At 42.2% G+C, this 22,037-nt stretch overlaps 1 protein-coding gene and 1 long non-coding RNA gene across 9 annotated transcripts in view; both read left to right on the plus strand.

Annotated features, from left to right (window-relative positions):
• The first annotated feature begins 4,072 nt into the window (after window positions 1-4,072).
• Window positions 4,073-5,284, plus strand: LOC123280284 (uncharacterized). Its single transcript, XR_006519091.2, has 3 exons — window positions 4,073-4,175; window positions 4,711-4,796; window positions 4,941-5,284. It is a non-coding gene; the product is annotated as an uncharacterized lncRNA (long non-coding RNA).
• A 4,025-nt stretch (window positions 5,285-9,309) lies between these two features.
• Window positions 9,310-22,037, plus strand: part of FOCAD (focadhesin) — a 269,315-nt gene continuing 256,587 nt past the window's right edge. Inside the window, exon 1 of one of the 8 annotated variants that reach the window (XM_014845338.3) lies at window positions 9,310-9,379. Coding sequence is in view for 2 of the 8 variants with exons in the window: in XM_070495361.1 (XP_070351462.1) it covers window positions 9,911-9,914 (4 nt within the window). In the remaining 6 variants the exon portion in view is untranslated. Of the gene's footprint in view, window positions 9,380-9,838; window positions 9,915-22,037 lie in introns of those variants that run through there. The other 7 variants (XM_070495362.1, XM_070495360.1, XM_070495363.1 and 4 more) reach the window with 7 other exon arrangements.

Consider the following 22,037-nt stretch of genomic DNA (forward strand, 5'->3'; position numbering starts at 1 on the left):
TAGTTGCATTATCTGCCAGTGTTATTATGCTGTGCAAGAAAATACTCCTGGTGATAAGAAGCAATTACTAACAGCTAACTATTGTTTTCATGTTTCTGTTTTTTATGTTCTGATATAAAGCAACATCTATAGCAAGAAAAATATAAGGGGAGGAAAAGGAGAGAAATTAGGATAGCCTATAAAGGTTGTAAAAATCCTAACTAGAGTCATTACAGGGCATGATGGCCACTGAATAGATCCATTAGTCATAATTGAAGCTGTCAGGAGCCAGTTAAATGGCTGTCTCTGAGGAGGTCACCTTCCACACAGAAGCTGCCCTATGCTGAGTATTAGGCTTGTCGGGAGGTTGAATCCTGACTCATCTGGACAAACCTTAAAAACATTTTTATTTTTACTTAGTAGGAATGAAGTAGCAAGGCTCAAAAGTAATTTAGTGTTTCTGGGCTGACCTAGAACACACAACATAAGTAGTGGTAATCACACTAGATAAACCGTTGTCTGTCTGGCCTGCTCCCAGCCTGTGCTGGCTGGGCTCCATTTGCCTCTCTAGAGCCACTCTTAGCCTCTCCAGCGGGCTCTGGGCTGACCTCTGTGGACTGCGTCCAAAGAGATTCCTTGCCCTCGGACTTCCTTTGGGACTCAGCCACTGGGAAGTCCTGCTGGAGACTGGAGGATGGAAGGGAGAATTTTTATTCCCTGTTCTTGGATATTTAATTCTTTGGTGTCCTCCTTATTGGGCCTTATGATCCATCAAAGACCACAGCAGGGCCAGACTAGAGTGAGGCAAGGGTGCAAAATGTAAGGAGGTCCTCGCTCTCAGGGTTGTGCAAGGGCAGGTCAGCACCTGAGAGTGAGGGCCTTCTTAAATTTTGATGACTAATTCCTTACATTAACCCTTTCTTTAATTGAGCTGGTTTGAGGGGATTCTGTTCCTTATAACCAAAGCAGCAGAAACCAAAATAGTAAGAGAACAGAAGCCCGAGAAATAGCTGGAGAATACCCAGTTGTTCTAAATGAATTCTGGATTTTAAGGCCCAGAAATATTATATCCTGGGTGGGACCAGCTACATAATTTGTAAGACCTAGTGAAAAAAAGAAACTGCAGGGCCCTTGTTGAAAAATTATTGAGAATTTCAAGAAAGCAATAGCAGAGGCCTAAACGAAACTCCCTGAGTGTGGGGCCCTGGGTGACTACTCAGGTCACACACCCATGCAGCCAGCTCTGATTCTGGGATGTTTGCAAATGAAATGGTTGATCTTTGAGAAATTGTGGAGAATTGGAGAAAATAAAGAAAGTTAAGAAAATAAAGTTAAAAGTCATTTTAAAATCTTGCAAGCCTATGATGGCAGCATGGGTTTCTTATGCATCTTTTTAGTTCATGGTGTTTATTAAACACATAGTGAGAACTTAACAGCAGCAACAATAATAATGACTGATATTTCTTGACCTCTTACATGGGCCCAAGGCCTGGTACATAGTAAGTGTTTTTTGTTTTTTGTGCTTTTTTGAGGAAGATTAGCTCTGAGCTAACTACTGCCAATCCTCCTCTTTTTTGCTGAGGAAGACTGGCCCTGAGCTAACATCCATGCCCATCCTCCTCTACTTTATATGTGGGACGCCTACCACAGCATGGCTTTTGCCAAGTGGTGCCATGTCTGCACCCAGGATCCAAACAAGCGAACCCCTGGCCTGCGAGAAGTGGAATGTGAGAAACCGCTGCGCCACCGGGCTGGCCCCCGTAGTAAGTGTTTATACTTGTTGAAGGAATGGATGGATAGATGAACTCGAGTGTACGTGACTCGAAGTTACAGACCAATTACAGACCAAGGTATTGTAAGATAAGAAAAGAAATTACAGGGGTTGGCCCTGTGGCCAAATGCTTAAGTTCATGCGCTCTGCTTCAGCAGCCCGGAGTTTCGTGGGTTCGAATTCTGGGCAGGGACCTGGCACCGCCCCACATAGCACAACCAGAGGCACTCACAACTAAAATACACAACTATGTACTGGGGGGCTTTGGGGAGAAGAAGAAGAAGAAGAAGGAAACAAAAAGATTGGCAACAGATGTGAGCTCAGGTGCCAATCTTTAAAAAAAAAAGAAAAGCAAAGAAAAGAAATTACAGACCAATATCTTCCATACAATGATGGGAGAAGTGTAGATTTGTTGTTTAGCGACTGGCTAAGGGTTTTATATGAATGATCTCACTTAATCCTTAAGCAACCTCATGAGGTAAATATTATCATTATCCTCATTTTATGGATAAGGAAAATGACACTTAGAGAGTTAAAGCAGTTTGCTCAAGGTCACAGAGTTGGGTAACCTGTGGGATTGGCACCCATATTTCTCTGATTCCAAAGTCTAAGCTCTTAACCACTCTCTCCATAGTAGGCACTTTGGAATGACTGATTGCTTTTGGATTATCTTTGGGTATTAACTGAGTCTTACCTCTAACAACTCTATTAACTTGATACCAGAAAATAATGATTATTATTCAAAATCTTAGAAATTCCTATTAGTAAATACTAACTGTACAAGACACTCTGATTGTATACAGAATATTCTCTCTTTAGGTAGATATATTCTGGCTTATTTTTTTATTACCTTTCTGATCTTCTGTCATAAGGCAATGAAATTATTATATCATGGATATAATGTGTGATGTATTGTATCATAGATACCTACAATCTTATAAACGTGTCATGCTAACTAGAACTCTATAGTCTTATCATGAAATACACATGTGGATAAAATTACATATATACAAAAAGCCACGCATCTGAACTCTGGGGAACAAATTTCAAGGAGTAGAAGCCTTAAAATAAAGAGGAAAAAGCCCTTAAGAACAGAATGTATACATTAATATTGGTGAAAGGAAATCCAGCCTGGAAATACTAACTTGGAACCCAATTTAATGAATTATTCCATTCTTCTCATTAGTAGACCTGATTACAAATGATCGTACTCAATTATCATTATATATTGAATTTCATCAACAAAAACTTTGTGGAAATTTGTTTTCTTTCTTGCTATTTAAGAATCTATATAATATCCTCAATTTTGCCTCTTGGCTCACAAATCTAAAATATTTACCCTCTGGTTCATTTCAGAAAAAATTTTCTGACTGCTGGTTTAGATCAATCATGTTCCATCCCCTGGGGCTGGGATCACTGACAGTCAAATAAAAATCGGGATTGTTTTAACATGGGAATTCCATTGAAGCAATGTATCTTGATATTAGCAAGGATCTGATACTGTCTCACGAGAAAGAAAAGTGATTGGTTACAGTTAGTGAGAATCATGGCCACAACATCCCTATTGTCCCAGCTGACATTGAGCAAAGCACTGGGCATGGGAATGAGGCCATCCTAGACCAGCCAGGCTGCCAGCTGACTGCAGACTTATAAGTAGACTCAGGAGGGACCAGTAAAGCCAGTCTATATCAGAAGAACTGCCTAGGCAACCCACAAGATCCTGAGAATGAATAAATGTTTGTGATTTTAAGCCATTAATTTCTGTGGGTGGTTTGTTTCACAGCAAAAGCTGAGTGTTACAGGTGATCAAGGTAAATTTGCCAGATATCTTCTTTTTGCCCCTTCACTGTGCCCTAGAAGGCTGACCTCTTTGAAGAGCATCATTGGCTTCCCTTGCTTCAGAAGACCAGAAGGGGAGAGGAGAATGAGTGAGGTCAAGGTATTTCCTGTTCTCTTGTCCTGTTGGGTCGCTGTGGACTGGCTGCGTTCCCCAAGGAAAAGTCCTAATTCCTGTCAGGTATTCCTGTGTATGCACACAGCCTTCTTCACGTTTGGTAACTACTCCTTGCCCTTGCCCCTTTAGGCTCAGGGGTGATTTCTGGGACCCTAATGTTACTGAGTCTCCCTTGTGATCTCTTTTCTCCTTGCCTACACCTTTGTTTATAGTCCCTTATTAAACTCTCCTCCAATTTCCTAATTTGATTGTATTATCTATTTCCTATTGGGATCCAGACTGATAGAGTGGGCCTAATCCATAAGGTAACATCCCAGCAAAGACTTGAATGATTCAATGGAATGAGTCATGAAGACATGTGGGGGAAGTGCTAAGCTCTTGCAGCAGCAGCAAGGAGGCAGGCTGACTGGCATGGAGTGAGCTGGGCCTCCGAGAAGTGTAGAAGGCAAGGTCGAAGATGCAACAGGCTGAGTAAGTGTGTGTATGTTTGTTAGGGATGGAGGTGCCTGGTGCAGGGTAAGCAAATGACATATAGCTTGTTAGCCTTTGAAGGACTTTGGCTTCTACTCTGAAAGAAATGGGGAGCCATCGGAGCCATATACTCACATGTAATGAAATCTAATAAGGTTACTTTCTGTTATGTGTTGACAGTGGAGCCCTGTGACTCAGTTCTGAATCTCTCCTCCCAGTCTTGTGCCTGCTGATGAATGCGTGGGTGTGTCGAGCTGGCCCAGCATGCTTGGGCCTGAGTTCAAGGCTTTGTGTCTCTCCTGATGCTGTGGGGGACATGACCTTCCCTCACAGTACAGGATTCAGACTACAGTGTCTTTTTTTGTTAGCATATTCTTTTCAGTTCAGTTAATGACTTGGGAGTGGACACATTTTTCTTGCTCTCTTTCTTTTTTTGTTGTTGTTAAAGTCAATAGGCCCTTCTGTACTGACTTCAAAAAGTGTACTTATCTAAAGGGTCTGGTACAATAGAGAACCAACTGCTTAACTATTTCAGGGGTAATAATACAAGGAGTTCAAGAGAGAAATGCTGTCTGCCTGCTTACCTCTTCAAGACAATGGTTTATCTTGAATATTTAAAAGGTAAAGAGTTCATTTGCACGTACAGTATAAGTCTATCCAGATAATAACATACAGATTTGAAGCCTGTTTCAATCCTTCCATTGAAATTCCCATCTGAGCTGGGTCTTGTGGTACTCCGTCTAGATCACTCTCTCTGGGTTACAGGAATGAAGCTGATTCTCCTCCCACTGGCCACACTGATGTGGATCAAGGCTGTCCCAGGGAAAGAAGCCCAAGGCATCTGGCCTACACGCTGATCTATACCACCCTCCAGGAAGCATAGGACAAAGTGACCTGATTCATATCTAAAGTTATATGATCACAGATAACCAGACCCCACCTGTACTGATGCCATTTTAACAACTTTTTTACATGATCTTTCCTTTGTCTGGTAAAAAATAACTCACATACCTATGCCTTATAAAGTTAGCCCTACCCTCAGTCTACTGCAGCTCTTCCCTGCCCACGGGTCCTGTCCCCATGCTATTCTCTGAATAAAAGAGCACTACTGCCAGACCTTGAGAGTCCAAGAAATCTTTCTTTCAACTCCTCAGCTCACCCAGCACGGATCAACATGAGGGTCCACCCTCTCCCTGCTGTTTCTCAAATATTCTCCCTAGGCTGATTCTCAGTGAACCCCTTGTCTAGGGCTCCAAATATCTGTAACAGATATGGGCGTACCCTATTCAATCAAGCCGACCTTCCCTAGGTCTTTCCTCAATCACAATGCCACTACAGGGGCTGGCCCCGTGGCCGGAGTCGTTAAGTTCCCACGCTCCGCTGCGGGCGGCCCAGTGTTTCGTTGGTTCAAATCCTGGGCGCGGACACGGCACTGCTCACCAAACCACGCTGAGGCAGCGTCCCACATGCCACAACTAGAAGGACCCACAATGAAGAATATACAACTATGTACTGGGGGGCTTTGGGGAGAAAAAGGAAAAAAATAAAATCTTAAAAAAAAAAAATGCCACTACAAATAGTCCACTGCTTTCAGCTCAGAAGGAAACCAAGCCACTTAGCTAATCTGATTAGCTAAGCAGGCAGGAGCCTTTTCCTCCAGGCCAACATCACAGCTGGCCCATCAGAACCTGTTCTAAACTTTGTTGTCTAACCTTGACCCTGATTTCCTTTTACATTTGTTATTATTATTTTCTAAAATTTCTAGCCCTGTGTGTGAAAGGCTGTTCCAATGGGCATGTAGTGGAAACAGAGCTGGATTCCCTCTGGAATCTTAGTTTTCCTTTCTGTAAATTGACTAGACTAAATCAGCCAAACATAAAAAAAATTTTGAGAACCAAGATAGGACTTTAAGTTCATTAAAATAAACAAAACTTCCAACAACTATAACGTAGTAATTATCATTTCAGACAAGAGAGAACATTTTTAATATAAAACCAAAGTATAATCTCAGAAAAAGGACAATCTTTTAAACGGAATAAATTTATTTTTGTGAAAACTCAATACATTGTCCTTTTCTTTCATTTCAGCACTTGTCTGTGAAAAGTTTGCCATGGACTGGCAGCTTCTGAGATTTTTCTAGAAGGTTCTAAAAGGCTATACTTCTTATCCAAATAAATCTGATGGTTGCTGTTGTGGCCTCCAGGATGAGCTGCTGGCTTCCTGTGGCTCTGGATTGTGTCTTTCATCTTGTTATCTCTCATGGCTAGCGCAGTGCCTGGTATAACAATAGATTAAATAATTAAAAGGTGAAAGGACCCCTGCTGAACTACAGGCATGCATGGAAGGAGTATATCCCAGCGCAGAGTGAGTATATCCCAGGAGGGGGTTGATGAGGATCAAGGCTGCCCCAGGGAGAGAAGCCCAAGGTGACCTGCCGTACATACCCAATCTATATCATCCTCGGGAAGCATAGGATGTCCTGACTTAATCGATCTGATTCTTATCTAAAGTTATAGGACCACCCAATAACCAGACCCCACCTGGACTGATACCATTTTAACGATTTTTTCATGATCTTGCCTTTGTCTTGTAAAGAAATAACTCACATACCTATGCCTTATAAATTTAGCTCTAACCCTCAACACATTGCAGCTCTTCCTGCCCATGGGTCCTGTCCCGATGCCTGCAGCTCTTACTGCCCATGGGTCCCGTCCCGATGCCTGCAGCTCTTACTGCCCATGGGTCCCGCCCCCACGCCTGCAGCTCTTACTGCCCATGGGTCCCGTCCCCACGCCTGCAGCTCTTACTGCCCATGGGTCCCGTCCCCACGCCTGCAGCTCTTACTGCCCATGGGTCCCGCCCCCATGCCTGCAGCTCTTACTGCCCATGGGTCCCATCCCCATGCCTGCAGCTCTTTACTGCCCATGGGTCCTGTCCCCATGCTATCCTCTGAATAAAAAGCACTACTGCCAGAACTTGAGAGTCCAAGAAATCTTTCTTTCCACTCCTTGACTCACCGAGCCCGCGTCAGGGGTGAGCCCCTGTACTTCCAGCATAGCATGAGATCTGCAGCAAGCAGTCAAGTCAGTTCTAGGCTCTGGGTTTACCAGTCTAAGTCCCTCAATCCTGCCTCCAAATCTGAATCTAAGGTAAGTTTCAAAAATGAAAAATGACAGCCCCACCATCATTCTTTAAAAGGCTGTTTCCCCACACAATCCCCAAACCAGCCTTTCTCTAACAGAGCCAGTACATTTATTTATTGAGAGCCAGGATGTCTGGATTCAAATTTCAGTTTTGCCACCAGCTAGGTTCATGTCCTGTGCCAAGATGCTTCACCCACTGCGTCTAAGGTTTCTTATTTATAAAATGTGGATAATAATTGTACCTGCTTTATAAAGTTGTTCTATGGATTAAATGAGTTGATATATTTAGAAGAAAGCTGCTCCCATAGTTAAGTGTTCAATTATAATTTTGATCGTGTCTCAAGAAATATGGTTATAGAGGAAGAATTTAAAAAAAAATAATTAAAATGGTCCTAAAAGAAGCGCTGGTGCATTTGAAATGATTAAGACTGAAGGAGAATATCATCAAAGTCCATAAAATCAAGAAGGCAATTATAAACCTTATAAAACTCCTTTCTCTCAAAGGATAACAGAGATTGAATATATAAGTAGGTTCAAAATTAATATAGATAAATTCTTGCAGAATGATGGCGTAATAGGTTATTCAGAGAACTGAAGATAGTCTGTGGTATATAATTACTTCTCTGAAGTGGAGTATGGGGGATCGAATCCTTCCTACAAATGAGAAGTATAACTTCTTGTCAGCACATTAAAATGACTTTGGAAACTTAGAAAAATATCGATGCCAAGGCCCACAGCAGAGCTATTAAATCAGAATTCCTAGAGACAGGGCCCAGGCACTGGTATTTTTAAAAAAGCTCCCCAAATGCTTCTAATGGTGCACCACGGTTTAGAATCTGTTGGGCAAGTCAGGTTCCCTAGAGCAACTTGTCTTAACTCTTTCATCGTGTATGTAATTTCCACTTGTCATCCACAACCAGAATTGTATTCCTTCATAATCTGCTCATTTTTTCCTGCTGCTTCTTTTAGCTTCTGTTCCATTGTGCCAGGTGTCTTACAGACTTCCTATGAAAATGCATTTTCACTGGCCACCCCATAGCCTAGTGGTTAAGTTCCCACTCTGCTTCCAGGGCCGGTTTGGCAAGTTTGGATTCTGGGCACCAACCTAGCACCGCTCATCAACCCATGCAGAGGCCACATCCCACAAAACAGAACTAGAAGAACCTACAACTAGAATATACAACTATGTACCGGGGGGCTTTGGGGAGAAGAAGGAAAAAAAAGACTGGCAACAGATAGCTCAGGGCCAATCTTAAAAAGAAAATGCAGAATGCCCAGTTAAATCAAAAAGAAAAAAAAAAAAGAAATGCATGTTCATGCACGGGTGGACACTCAAGAAGTATTACACAAAAATAACAACAATAACAATAATAGTAACAATCACGCGTGCCAGATCAGATTTAATCCGATTTTCCCAGATTAAATTAGCAGAAATGCCTGGCCTTAAACCTGTCATCCAACAGGTGGGTGTACCAGTGCAGCATCAGAGCTGCGGTGTTCTGTATTGGCCAAGGGAAGTAAAGCTACCAAGCTGCAGCTACACGGGGAAGAACAAAGCGGCAGGTCGGCGGCCTGCGTTAAAGTTTTTGAATCCTTAATGCTATCGGTACTATTTTTTTCCTCGGGAAACAAAATCTCCAAATATCAAAAAGCTGCTTTGCATCGCCAAAAGCTGCACAGGGGCAGGCTGCCAACAGGACTACCCAGACACGCTGCAGCCGCATCTCCACGCAAACTCCTTTCATCTGTTTTCCCCTGGGCTCACTCCACACTGGCTGCACCCCTCAGCCCGCACCTGCGCACGCGGCCCTTCCTGCCCGCGGGCGTGCGGAGCCCTGCTAGGCCGCCCACGCCGCCTTCCAGCCGCAGTGCGCGGCCCTGGCCTAGAGCGCGCGTGCGCTCGCGCGAGGGGGCGGGCCGAGGCCGGAGGAGGCGGGGCAGGCCCTAGCGGCCTGCCGTTCATTGGCTGTCTCCCCTCAGTCCCCGCCCCCGGGCGTTCGAGACGGCGGGGCGGGCCACGTCAGGCAGCCGGCGCGGGGGTGAGCTTGTGGCAGAAGGGAGGTAAGCGGTGGGGGGTGGCAGGCGGCGGGCTGCGGGCCGCTGCTGGCTGCTCCGAGGCAGCCGGGTAGCACCCGCCTGTGGCCTGTGTCCGCTTGCGTGGAGGGCAGCTGAGGCCCTGCGGGCCCGGGGCTGTGCTGGGAGATGGGGCAGGGGAGCATGTGGCGGCAGGGCCGCGTAGCAGCGTAAGGCGTCGGGGAGGGGACAGGTCTTGCCGTTTGCTCCCCTCCTGTCCTGTCGGGGTTCTGAACTCGTGGAGGACTAGGCCTTCTGCGTTAGAGAGCTCGGGGATGCCTGGGTGGGGCCGGCTCGGTGCCTGCGGTAGGGCTCAGGGGGATCCTGACTCGCAAGCACGTCGGCGCGATCCTTGCACACTTCTCTGCAGCAGGTTGCAGTCATCCTACTCTCCCTTGACCGCTTCCCTAGTCCAGGGCAGCGCAGGGGATTACGATCGCATCCTGCCTGGCCTGGGGTGACTGTCCTCCTCATTCCCAGTGACTCACTCAGATCCTGTCCACTTGAATACAAAGGCTTATGGGTGAGCAGGGCCTCTTTTCAGTCCTGGTTCTCTGGCTCTGTCCTCACTTGCGGGAATTACCTGAAGAAATAGTGTCTGTGTATGTTTGTTTTGAAATGTCTGCAACAGCTATGCGGAGATTTGCAGAGAGAGACCTGCAGTTGTGTTGCACCTACTCTCCACGAGTTTTAATTTCAGCTGTGGCATCCTGATCTCTCAGTTTAGTTCCTGAATTTGGAGCTTTTAAAATCAATGAAGTCATCCTCTCAAGTATCATGCAGTTATCCATTCATCCATGCAACAAACTTTTCTGATGGATTCCTAATGGTCAGGGTCTTATGCCAGAAACTAAAATGGGCATTCCTTGCCTTTTCTTCCAGTTTTTATCTGCCAGTTGTGTTGTCTAGATTTGAGATGGAAGTTTTGGTTGATGGTTTAGTTTTAGGTTCTAGATTTAGGTACAAAAGCTTATAATCCTGTATCATAAGATAGAATTCTTTTGGGACCTCATTCAGTTTTCCTACTTTGACCTCTAGTAAACTTCAGACCCTGATGGCTCTGAGGTGTCATCCTGCTCACTGTAACCACTGAAGACCCTGGGTCTCAGGTGCCTGTCTGTGAAGTGAGGGATGGGATTAGAAGTATTCTGTAATTTTGGGATGTTCATTGAGGACAGGCATATTTACTGAACTGTGTTGACAGTTGGGAAGGGACTATTTTAAAAACACAGGATGTATTTTGTGATTATATTTTAATCTTTCTGAGTCTGTCCACGTTCACTTTTTGACTAGTAAGCAAGTGCTTGTTTACAATTTTGGTTCACGTCCCATGGCTGCATACAAAGCACTATGACTCATCTAAATTCTGAAAGGCAATTAGAAGGAGCTTTTTAATGTTACATAGAAAGGTATGATAGAAAAACAATGGGATAAGAATGCAATTTTCAAAGCATTTGACTTGCTTTGGTGGATTAGTGGTAGCTAAAACTTCTGCCTTGGTTACTTGCTTACGTGGTTAGTGTTACATAGTTACCATCACCTGGCTAATGTCCATCAATATCGTATCTATATGTTAACCTTTATTTTATCAAACTAAATTTTATTGGATTTTAATTGATTCCTGCCTCTGCTTGAGAATTGATAACCAAAAGGTAAAGAAATCATTAGTTTGACTTATTTAAGATGCCCATAGAGCTGTAATAAGCATTTAGTTTTTGATTGATTGTTGGTACTTACAAGTAGATTGTTTGGCATTCCTGCAGGTGTAAAGTGATTTCTAAAATAATTTTTGAGACATAATATTCATAGCCTTGTGATACTTTTTGGATATTGTCTACAAACCATTAGCTGAATTAATTGTTTATATCACTATTAGGGGCTGTGAAAATTTAAGAAAATATAACTTTTCAAAATTTTGCTTTTGCTAGACCTTTCTAGTTCTAGAAATGGACCAGATCAAGATGGAAAGATTGAGGAGAAATGCAAGAGCTAAGGAAAGAAATCCAAGTAGAGTCTTTTCTAGTTTAAAATTTGAGAAAAAAACATAATGAAAAATACAGTTACAATATATGTGGAAGAAGTACAAGGAAATAATAGTGTCAGGATTATTGGTGGGTCTATAGTAAAACTTGATCTTAAACCATATTTCTTGGTTTATCATAGTGAACTCAGTTTACCTTTTATAAAAAAGAATCCTAGGGTGATAATTTAAACTTTATTAAGTGGGCAATTCGTGTGTCTTCAGGAGATGTGAAAGCTGTAAGTATTGTATATTTTTAAAAAGTGCCACAGACTTAAAGATGAGTATATAATATAGTATCGTTATGTAAGTATAATATAAATCTGTGATTCACAATTAGTGATCCATTGGATGGAGATATTGTGTACTATTTCCACATGATAGGAAATAAGATTTGCTAAGCTAATAGGACAGGGATGTTTGTCAATTTTTCTCCCATTTAAATTATTTGAAACAAACTTTTCAAGCAGTGTGGAAGATCTCATCTATTTTCAACCAATAGATTGAACACTGTTGTTTTTATAAATTGGGTCCCCCAAGTACTTCTGGCCTCATAATTTTTTAACCTAATCCAAGTCACACTGAGAGTAATAAAATTGCATGTATGATTTTTAAATTTTGTTAATTTACATTGGCTTTCATTCAGTTAGCCTGAGTTACTTTAGTTTTATACGTTTTGAAGACATTTCAAAAGCTTTGACATTAAATACCGTACAATTTTCCATTGTTCATGATGGAAAAACATTTCTTTAGGCCCAAGGAAGTTGAGAATCTAAACTGCATAAACAGTCAGTTTGTTATTATTTAAGACTTATCTTTTCACTTGCCTGGGGACCAATGAAGCATTCCACTCAAGCTTCTAAACTGGACATTTAAGTTCTTTCTGGTGTATTAGAATATATCTTCTAATCTCTCGTTGGTCAGATAAATGACTGCTTGTTAATTTGCTGGCTAAGCATGTTGAAGAAATGTTATAATTATGAAGGTTGTAACTACAGTTTTGTTAGGAGGTTTTCTGGCTGCCAGGGTGTACCTTTCCCGCCTCTCCTGACAAATCTTTTTCTCTGGCCTAGCTGCTTTCAGAATTTACTTTTAGTTTTACTCTATTTAACAATCATTGAGCTGGTTGGTTTATGCAATCAAACCTTCAGGTTTTAGTATATACAATTAAGACATAAACATGGAGGGAGTGAAGAAAACTTTTTATTAAAGTTGTTTTGAATTGCTGAAACATATAAGTAAATGGAATTTTTAAAGAGTCATAGATATTAAAGATATTCATTATTTGTTTTTTTCACTCAACAAAGACAGGGCATTTCCTCTAGTCCCAAATACCTAAGACTTTTCTTCAAGAAACTATAGTATTGCATGGAAGCCAACAGACAAGGCCAAAATACAATGAGATAAACATTATAAGTAGATATAGGCGTAGAGTACTGAGGGGGATAGAGGCAAACTGTGTGAGTGTGAGATTTTAGGAGGTTCAGAGAAGGCTTTCTGGAGGATTTTTCACTTGAACTGAATTTTGAAAGCAAGTAGGAATTAGTTGCTGAGGGTGGAGGATAAGGCATTCCAGGCACAAGAAAGAAGTAAGCCATATGGGCACGTTAGAGACAAAACATAGACTCTTGACGTATTAAGGAGAGAATAGAGAGATGAGGTTTAATAAGTAAACAGAGTCTAAATAATGAAAGGCCTTCTTCCCTACCATGTTAAAGATTTTGAACTTTATCCTTGAGGCTGTGGTGATCCGTGGGCAAGAGATTTTAAGTAGAGGAAAGTTAAGATCAGTTTCGTGTGGCAGTGTGAGGAGTGAAATGTAGTGGAGCAAGGCTGGTTTGTGGAGGCAAGATATGATAGAACTCCAAATTATGCAGAGGGGCTTGAGAGAACAGAATGGATTCAGGATATATTTAGGTGATCGACTTGGTGTCCAGTTTGACATGCAGGATGAGGAAAAGGTGGAATCAAGGATGCCTCCTAGGTTTATGACTTCCCAAGGTAGGTATCTCATGAGGATTATCAGATGTATAGGAGAATAAGATCAGTCTTGGACGTGCCTTTGGGTTACACAGTTGGTGCTGTTCAATGGGCAGTTGGCTGCACAGGTCTGAAGATGAAAAGGGGATTCTAGGCTATGTAGAGATGAGGATGTTAAGAGTATATAGGTGGTAGTTAGAACAGTGTGAGAATAGATGTGATACCCAAGACAGAGTGTGTGGAATAAGAGAGAATAAAACCAGAGAAACTGTGGGAGGCACCACTGTATAAGCAAGATGATCCGGTGATGGAGAATGAGAGGGAACAGCCTAATGACAGTGGAGCGCTAGGAAGGAGAGAATTTGAGAAGGAGAGCATGGTCAGCTGTCAAATGCTACAGGGAATGGAAGAGAGAGCTGACTAGAGATTTTAAGAACCTTTACCAGATAAACAAGATCATTAATTTGGGGGCTGGCCCTGTGGACAAGTGGTTAAGTTTGCTTCGGCAGCCCAGGGTTTCATTGGTTTGGATCCCAGGCATGGACATGGCACCGCTCCGCAGGCCATGCTGAGGCGGCATCCCACATGTCACAACCAGAGGCACTCACAACTAGAATATACAACTATGTTCTGGGGGCTTTGGGGAGAAGAAAAAAGAAAAAGAAGATTGGCAACAGTTGTTGGCTCAGGTGCTAATCTTTAAAAAAAAAGATCATTAATTTGTAATGATACTAGTTCATATAATTGTGTGACTTTCTTTAGCAAAATTTAGTAGAACCAGAAATGATGAATAGTTGGAATGATCCAGTATTTGGATTTTTTTTGTGAACATATGATAGGAGTGCAAGGGAATTCAAAATATTGGCAAGAGAGTGGTTGAAGTGATGGAATGTGAGGTTTAGACTGGATAGAGGTGGTGAAGCCAGCAGGAGCTGAAAGACTGAGAAAAATTATTGGTTCAAGGGATGAGAAGTCTGGATGAGGTAAAGATACAAGTGTATGTAGGTGTAAGGGAGAGAGCTGGTAGGATACAAGTACTGTGTAGTCAGTGTGGAGTATTGGAGTTTTAAAATTTTAGAGTGCCGATGGAACATAGGGTTTGACCATGGATGGAGTTGACTGGAATGGAGGTGATATGGAGATGTTCAAGAACAGTGAGACTGGTGTGTTGGATGAATCACTCACCTCGACATTGACCTCAGGTGACTGTGGGACCCAGGTTGGAGAAATAGACTATGGTCTCCGCGGTTTTAGATTGCCTCTGGTAGTGATTCGTATACTTGAGAGATGAAGAAGATATTTGGATGGCATGCCCTCAGAGGTTCCTGGGGAAATGATCTGGAAACATTCTTCTGGGCCTCGGAGCTTGGAAGGATGATTAGCCTTCACTTCACTAGACTCACCCAAGATGGAGAGTCTAGTTTCCATGAGGCCTAGGAGGTAGGGGAGCATCTAATGAAGAGGCTGAGGAGGTAAGAAAACTCCTTGACCATGGTATCAGAGTCCAGAAGGTTGGGAGGAGGGAAGGCTGCTTGGTGAAGAGGGAGGCAGGTGACTGAGGGTGACAGAGTGTTTCTGAAGCATATGGCTGGCTTTGAAGTTCCAAATGAAGGATGTCAAGATTTGTTGAAGCTTCCTGTTGTTAACTTTTACCCACCAAATCACGATAGTTTCTGTTATAGTAGGACAGCAAGAATAGTATGTACTGTTTCTAAAGTTAAAAATAACGTATATATCTCCAGTGAAATTTGCGTTATTTGTCGGAGAAAGGAGAGGCAATGACCTGTTTGCTTTTATGCACCTCTTGTTGGCCTTTCGACTTCCAAAATACTTTGGCGAATACCATTCTTTACATGTGACAACTCTCATCTATTGTTAGGATGCCTGGGAGGTTATGTGGAACACTTTTAGGTCAGTTCTGGGCTCAGAGGTGTGAAAGTGCCTTGATGCTAATGAGAGTTGCCATGGACAGGGGAGGTGGGCATACCTGCATTTACCTCTGATTTCCCTCCGGTTATTTTAGGACCTAGAGTCTTGTTGAACAGTTTCTGGGTTTCTAAGGACAACTGCTCACTCACACATAAGCTCGTGCTCCTTTCACCCACTCAGAGGTTTGATTCCAGCATCTCTCTCCGCTGCAAGATCACATTTTCCCTCATGATTGGAATATTACCTTCAGTATATAAACATGCTGTTGTTTCTCCTATCTTAAAAATTAATCACTCTTTCTTGACCCCATTTCCCCTTTAAGCCACCACACAATTTCTTTTTCCCCTTTATGGCAAAACTATACTCATATGTCCAACTATTTTTCTTCTATTCTTTTTTTTTCTTTTGTAAGGAAGATTGGCCCTGAGCTAACACCTGTTGCCAATCCTTCTCTTTTTGCTCAAGGAAGATTGGCCCTGAGCTAACAGCTGTGCCAATCTTTGTCTTTTGTTTTTTTTGAGGAAGATTAGCCCTGAGCTAACTGCTGCCAATCCTCCTCTTTTCTCTGAGGAAGACAGGCCCTGAGCTAACATCCACGCCCATCTTCCTCTGCTTTGTATGTGGGATGCCTACCACAGCATGGCTTGCCAAGCGGTGCCATGTCTGCACCCGGGATCCGAACCTGTGAACTCCAGGCCACCGAGAAGCAGAACGTGCACACTTAACTGCTGCACCAGCAGGCTGGCCCCTGTGTATTTTTTGTATGTTTAGCTTTGATGAGCAGGCCACTGAAGCAGAGCATGCACACCTAAACACCACACCATGGGGCTGGCCCCTCTCCTATTCTTTCTTTTTTTAATTAAAAAAAATTTTTTTTAAAGATTGGCACCTGGGCTAACAACTGTTGCCAATCTTCTTTTTCTTTTTTCCCTGCCTTATCTCCGCCCCCCCGCCCCGTACACAGTTGTATATCTTAGTTGCAGGTCTTTCTAGTTGTGGGATGTGGAACGCTGCCTCAACGTGGCCTGATGAGCAGTGCCATGTCCGCACCCAGGATCTGAACCCTGGGCTGCCGCAGCGGAGCGTGCAACGTTAACCACTCGGCCACGGAGCCGGCCCCTCCTATTCTTTCTTAAACCCAATTTAATCAGGCTTTCTCCCTCAGCACTCTAAAGGAATTGCTCTCCTCAAAGTCGTGAATGACTTTCATTTTGCTAAATCCAAAGGTCTGTTTTTAATCCTCATCTGTTACTTGAGCTCTCAGCATTTCCACCCCCACTTTACTGAGATAAAATTGACACATAACATTGTGTAAATTTAAGGTATACAACATCTTGATTTGATACGTTCGTAAATTACAAAATGATTACCACCACAGTATTAGCCGCTACCTCCATCATGTCACGTAGTTACCACTTCCTATCAGCATTTTTTGAAACAAATGATCACTCTCTGCTTCTTGAAACACTTTCTCCCCTTATTATTAGAGATACTGCAATTCTTGGTTTTCCTCCTACCTCACAGTTACTTTTCAACTCCTTTACTAAGGTTTTTTCTTATCTTTCTGACCTCTTAACATTGGAGTGCTCCTGGGCTCAGTGATTAGAGCCCATACTCCTGTTGATCGTGTCAGTCAGTTTTTAAGTACTAGCTTTAAATACTAGTAATACCCCCTATTCACTCCCAAATTTATATTTTCAGCCTGGACCTTTTCCATTGAACTCCAGCCTCCATATATCTAGGTGCCTACTCAGCATTTCCATTTGGATGACTAATAGAAATCTCAGACTCAGCTCCTGGTTTCCTCCTTATACCTGCTTCACCTGTGGTCTTCCCCAGCTCAGTTAATGCTAACTCCATCCTTTCCATGACTCAGGCCAAAACCTAGGTGTCATCCTTGACTCTTTCTCTCACAATCCATAAGATATATCTAGAATCTGAGTACTTCTCACTACCCAGTGCTCTCACTCTAGTCTAAGCCCCCATTGTCTCTGTCCTTGTAGTTACAGTAGCCTCTGTGTCAGTTATCTATTACCATGGAGCCTCAAAATTTAGTGGCTTAAAGCCGCAATCACTTATTAGGTTATGATTCTGGGATTGGCAATTTGGGTTGGGCTCGGGGGGGAGAAGGGACAGTTCTTTTGCTGATCTTCCTGCCCTCGCTTATGTAGCGGATGGGAACTGGCAGGTTTGGAGGCTTCAGCTAGGACAGCTTGTCTCTGCTACACGAGGTCCGGTAAGCAATGCCATGCTTCCTTACATGGTGGTCTAATGGAAGCAAGAGAGTGAGAGGAAGCTGCATGGCCGTTTGAGACCTAGACTTAGAACTCCCACAACTTCACTCCCCCCGCTGTTGATCAAAGCAGGTCACAAGGAAAGCCCAAATTCAAGGGGATGGAGAAAGAGACTACTTCTTAAGGTGCATGCAGGAATTTGGGGCCATTTCTTGCAATTCACCATAGCCTTCCACTTGATCTCTTCTGGTCTCTCTTCGCCCTCTACAGTATTGTCAGCAGAGCAGCCAAGGTGATTATTTCTAGAACATGAGTTAGATTTCTTCTCTCTTTTGCCCAGAACCCTCCAATGGCTTCCCATTGCTACCCAAAGTAAAAGGCAGTCAGTGCAGTGGCCTGTGAGGCTTACCGTGATCTGACCCCTCAGTTGCCTCTCCACCTCCATTTCCACTTCCTCTCCCCCTCACTCAGTAAATCTGTCCGGTTACAGCCTCTTAGCTGTTCCTCAGACATACGAGGTGTGTTCTCACCACGGCTTTTGTGTTGCCCTTCTTTCTGCCTAGAATCCTCTTTGCTGAGACTGTGGAGTCATTGTTCACCTCCTTTAAGTCTTTGCTTACGTGTCACCTCTTCAGCCTTTCCATCACCATCCTCTTTAAGACTGGGACCCCTTTCTAAAACTACCTAGCCCCCTTCCCAGGCTTGCTTTCATCCATAGCACTTATCTTATAAACTGTTGTATCATTTACTATTTTGCTTGTTCTTGTCTTCCCTCCAGTAGGAATGTAATCCTCTACAAAGGCAGAGATTTTTGTCTGTATCCCCAGTGCTTAGTAGAGTGTCTGGCACAAGATAGGCATCTAATAAATATTTGTTGAATGAATGAATGAAAGGTAGGTTTTTGGTACCAAACCTGTTCCAGGCCTGGGTATTTCTTCCATGTTTTATGGGAATGCTCTTGGAGCAGATTCTGGGCTATTGTCTGAGGAGATTCCTGGTCTCTTCTTGTGGATGCTTTTGTGACCCACTGTTTTTATAGAGGTCGGCTAGCCAAAGTGTTCCTCCCTAGGCTCTTCATTCTTTGAAAGAAGAGTATCGTATTCTCCAATCAACTGTATGGAATGCTAGCTCTTTAGGTACTTAATAGCAGCTTCTTCACTTTGAGTTGTAACTCATAACATTTTTGTTCAAATCAAAGCTGAAACAGTTAATATGTGAAAGGAATAGTCTAAGACAGAAAATTTCCAAACCTCTTCTTAACTGTTGGACCTATTTCTTATTGATAACTTCAGGTAAGAGAGATATTTTATTAGTCAAAATAGAGCTATTTGAATTTTAATTTATAGCATAAACTTCTTATAAAATGATTCTGAAACATGAAGCTATTATAATGAGCATAATGTTTGAAATTAGTGATTATGAATAAAAATGATAGTCTCTTCAATGGCTCAGCCTCCAATTCACTTTTGTCTTTTAATGGTTTTGTTGCCTCCCATCAAGGAGATCTTCGTTCACACAGATTAGTAGTTGCAAATGGTAGTATATTTGTTTAACAGTTCACATTGCAATCTTACAACCTCTAGTTAGTTTTTTTCCTTTTTTTAATTCTTGAAAACATTCTATTATGGAAAATTTCAAAGACACACATAAGTAGGGATTGTAGTAAATGAACTTAGTTTAAACAAACAACATTTTGTTGATGTTGTTTTATCTCTCCTCTAGCATTTTTTGCTCCTTTAGCTTTTTTTTAAAAAAGGTAATTATCTTTCATAAGGACTTTTTATTTTAAATATAATTACTATGTCATTATCACACCTGACAAAATTAACACCAATTCCTTAATATTATCTGTTACTCAGTCTGTATTTCAGAATTTCTCATTTCTGCCAAGAATGTCGTATTACAGTTGATTTGTTGGAATCTAAATCCAAATAATGTTCCCAAATTATATTGTTATTATGTCTCTGAAGTCACTTATACTGTAATAGTCCCTCCACCCCTTCTTTTTCCCATGTCATCGATTTGTTGAAGAAGCAGAGTCATTTGTCCTGTAAAATGTCCCACATTTTGAACTTAACCTCTTGCTGTGCAGGTGGTTTTCTTTACCTTGTTCTGCTATTTCTTGTGTCTCCTGTAAATTGCTGGTTAAATATAGAGAGCTGTGTAGACCCATTTTGAATTCTTTTGGCAAGAACATTCCTAGAGGGTTCTGCGTATGTGATGTATTCCATCACATCGTGATGACACAATGTCTGGTGTGCTCACTTTTAGTGATGCTAAGATGAATCAGTGGGTTCAGGTGGGGTCATCCTGATCCCTCTATATAAAGTTCCCATCATCCTTTAACCTAATAGTTTCAGCAACAATTGATGATTCATTCACAAATTAATTATATATTAACAAAGTGACTTCATATCTTTAAAGTTCTTTTTAAAGAAATGAATACATTTTAATTTTCTTCACATTTCTGTTTACAGTATCACTTCACAACCAGTTTTTTCCCCTCCCTCCTCCCTGAATCCTACATTTACCCACATTCACAATGCTTTCAGAATGTATTGAACATTTAACATAGAGCCAGGAAGGAGATATGAAATGGAATGGATAACAGAGGGTGGGGAAATGGGGAAGTGAGGATTATCTACCCACCTACCTCCTAATTTGCTTGCTTCTCCTCCCTCCTTGTCTGTCTCTATCTCTGTTTTTAGTTTGTGAGATTTTAAGTCGTTTGAGATAGCTAGGGCTTAGTGGGCCCTTGTAGGGATTGAAAAATGGATAGGACGGGGCAGGTGTTGACAGCAGCCTTGGTATTGGGTATGACTTGAATGTAAATCCAGGCTGGAGCTAACATACAAATTTTAACATTTATTGTGTGTAGTCAAGATTGGCTTCAAATAAAATTGAGAAGTGGACGTAGCTAGTACGCTCTGCTCTTAGCACCCTTTTGTCACGTAGCCTTTCCTTGCCGACAGGACAAAAGTAAATTGTACCCCAAGGACTTAGGAGACTCGTGCATTGCTGCATTGTTTTAAAAACAGGTGAATGACTCCTTTAGTCTTCTGCATCTCAGTATATGACTGCTGCTTTCTTCCAGTTGTCTGAACCAAAAATCTGGGGGGCATCCTTCACTCTTCTTACATTCCACAGCCAATCCTTTCGCAAATTTTGTCAAAATATATGTAAGGTCTGACCTCTTACCATCTCCACTGCTATTCTCCTTGTCCAAGGCAATATGGTTCCTTGCCTGGATTATTGCTGTAACCTCCCAACTGGACTCCCTTTTCCATCCTTGCCCTCTTATGGTCTCTTCTCCAGTGAAGCCAGAATGATCTGTTAAAAATGACAGTCAAGGGGCCGGCCTGGTGGTGCAGCAGTTAAGTGCACATGTTCTGCTTCTCAGTGGCCCAGGGTTCACCGGTTGGGATCCTGGGTGTGGACGTGGCACCGCTTGACATGCCATGCTGTCGTAGGCATCCCACATAGAAAGTGAAGAAAGATGGGCATGGATGTTAGCTCAGGACCAGTCTTCCTCAGCAAAAAGGTGGAGGATTGGCAGCAGATGTTAGCTCAGGGCTAATCTTCCTCAAAAAAATTAAATAAAAAAAAATGACAGTCAAGTATGCCATCCGCCTGTCCCAACTCTTTAGGACTTCCCATCTCACTCACTCATATAAGTCCTACAGGGGCACAGATAGTCTGGGCCCCTGCTCCACTCTGTGGTCTCTTACTGCTCAGCTTGCTCACTTGCACCAACCACACTGGTGTCCTCGATCATCCCTAAACTTGCCAAGTGTGCTTCCACCTCAAGGTTGTTGCCCTTAGTGTTCCTTCTGTCTGGAATGCTCCTTATTTCCTTCAGGTCTCTGTCCAAATGTTGTTATATCAGAAAGGCCTTTCTTTATTCTTCGACAGATGCCAAAACGTAAAAAAAGTCACTAAAATTTGTGTATTGAGGACAAAAATTTGTGGTTTTTTTAGGTATGATGTTGTATATGTATTTGGAAAATTAAAAGAAAAACCTTTTGTACTGTAATTTAAGTAATTTGAAATACCTACAGTTTATAAAGTTTCCGTTACGCTAATGAATAAGTTCTAGAGATCTGCTGTACAGCGTACTGCATATAGTTAACAGCACGGTATTGTGTACTTCAAAATTTGTTAATTAAGTTTTCTTACCACAAAAAAGCAAAAACCAAAGGACACAAGGAAACTTTGGGAGGCGTTGCATATGTCTATTCCCTTGGTTGTGGTCATGGTATCACAGGTATTTCCCTGTGTCCAAACTCATCAAACGGTACACATTCAATATATACATTTCTTGGTATATCAACTATACTTAAACAAATCTTTCAAAAATACTCTACTCTCTCAACTGAGGCTGACATACTTGATTAAAATGAGATTGGAGGAAGTTGAAGACAATTTTTCTCAGGGACAGATGGATTAATCTGCTGGCAAATGATTTAGAATCAAGGTAATTCTG

This window comes from Equus asinus, chromosome 23 (genome assembly GCF_041296235.1).
Source record: "Equus asinus isolate D_3611 breed Donkey chromosome 23, EquAss-T2T_v2, whole genome shotgun sequence".
Classification (NCBI taxonomy): domain Eukaryota; kingdom Metazoa; phylum Chordata; class Mammalia; order Perissodactyla; family Equidae; genus Equus; species Equus asinus.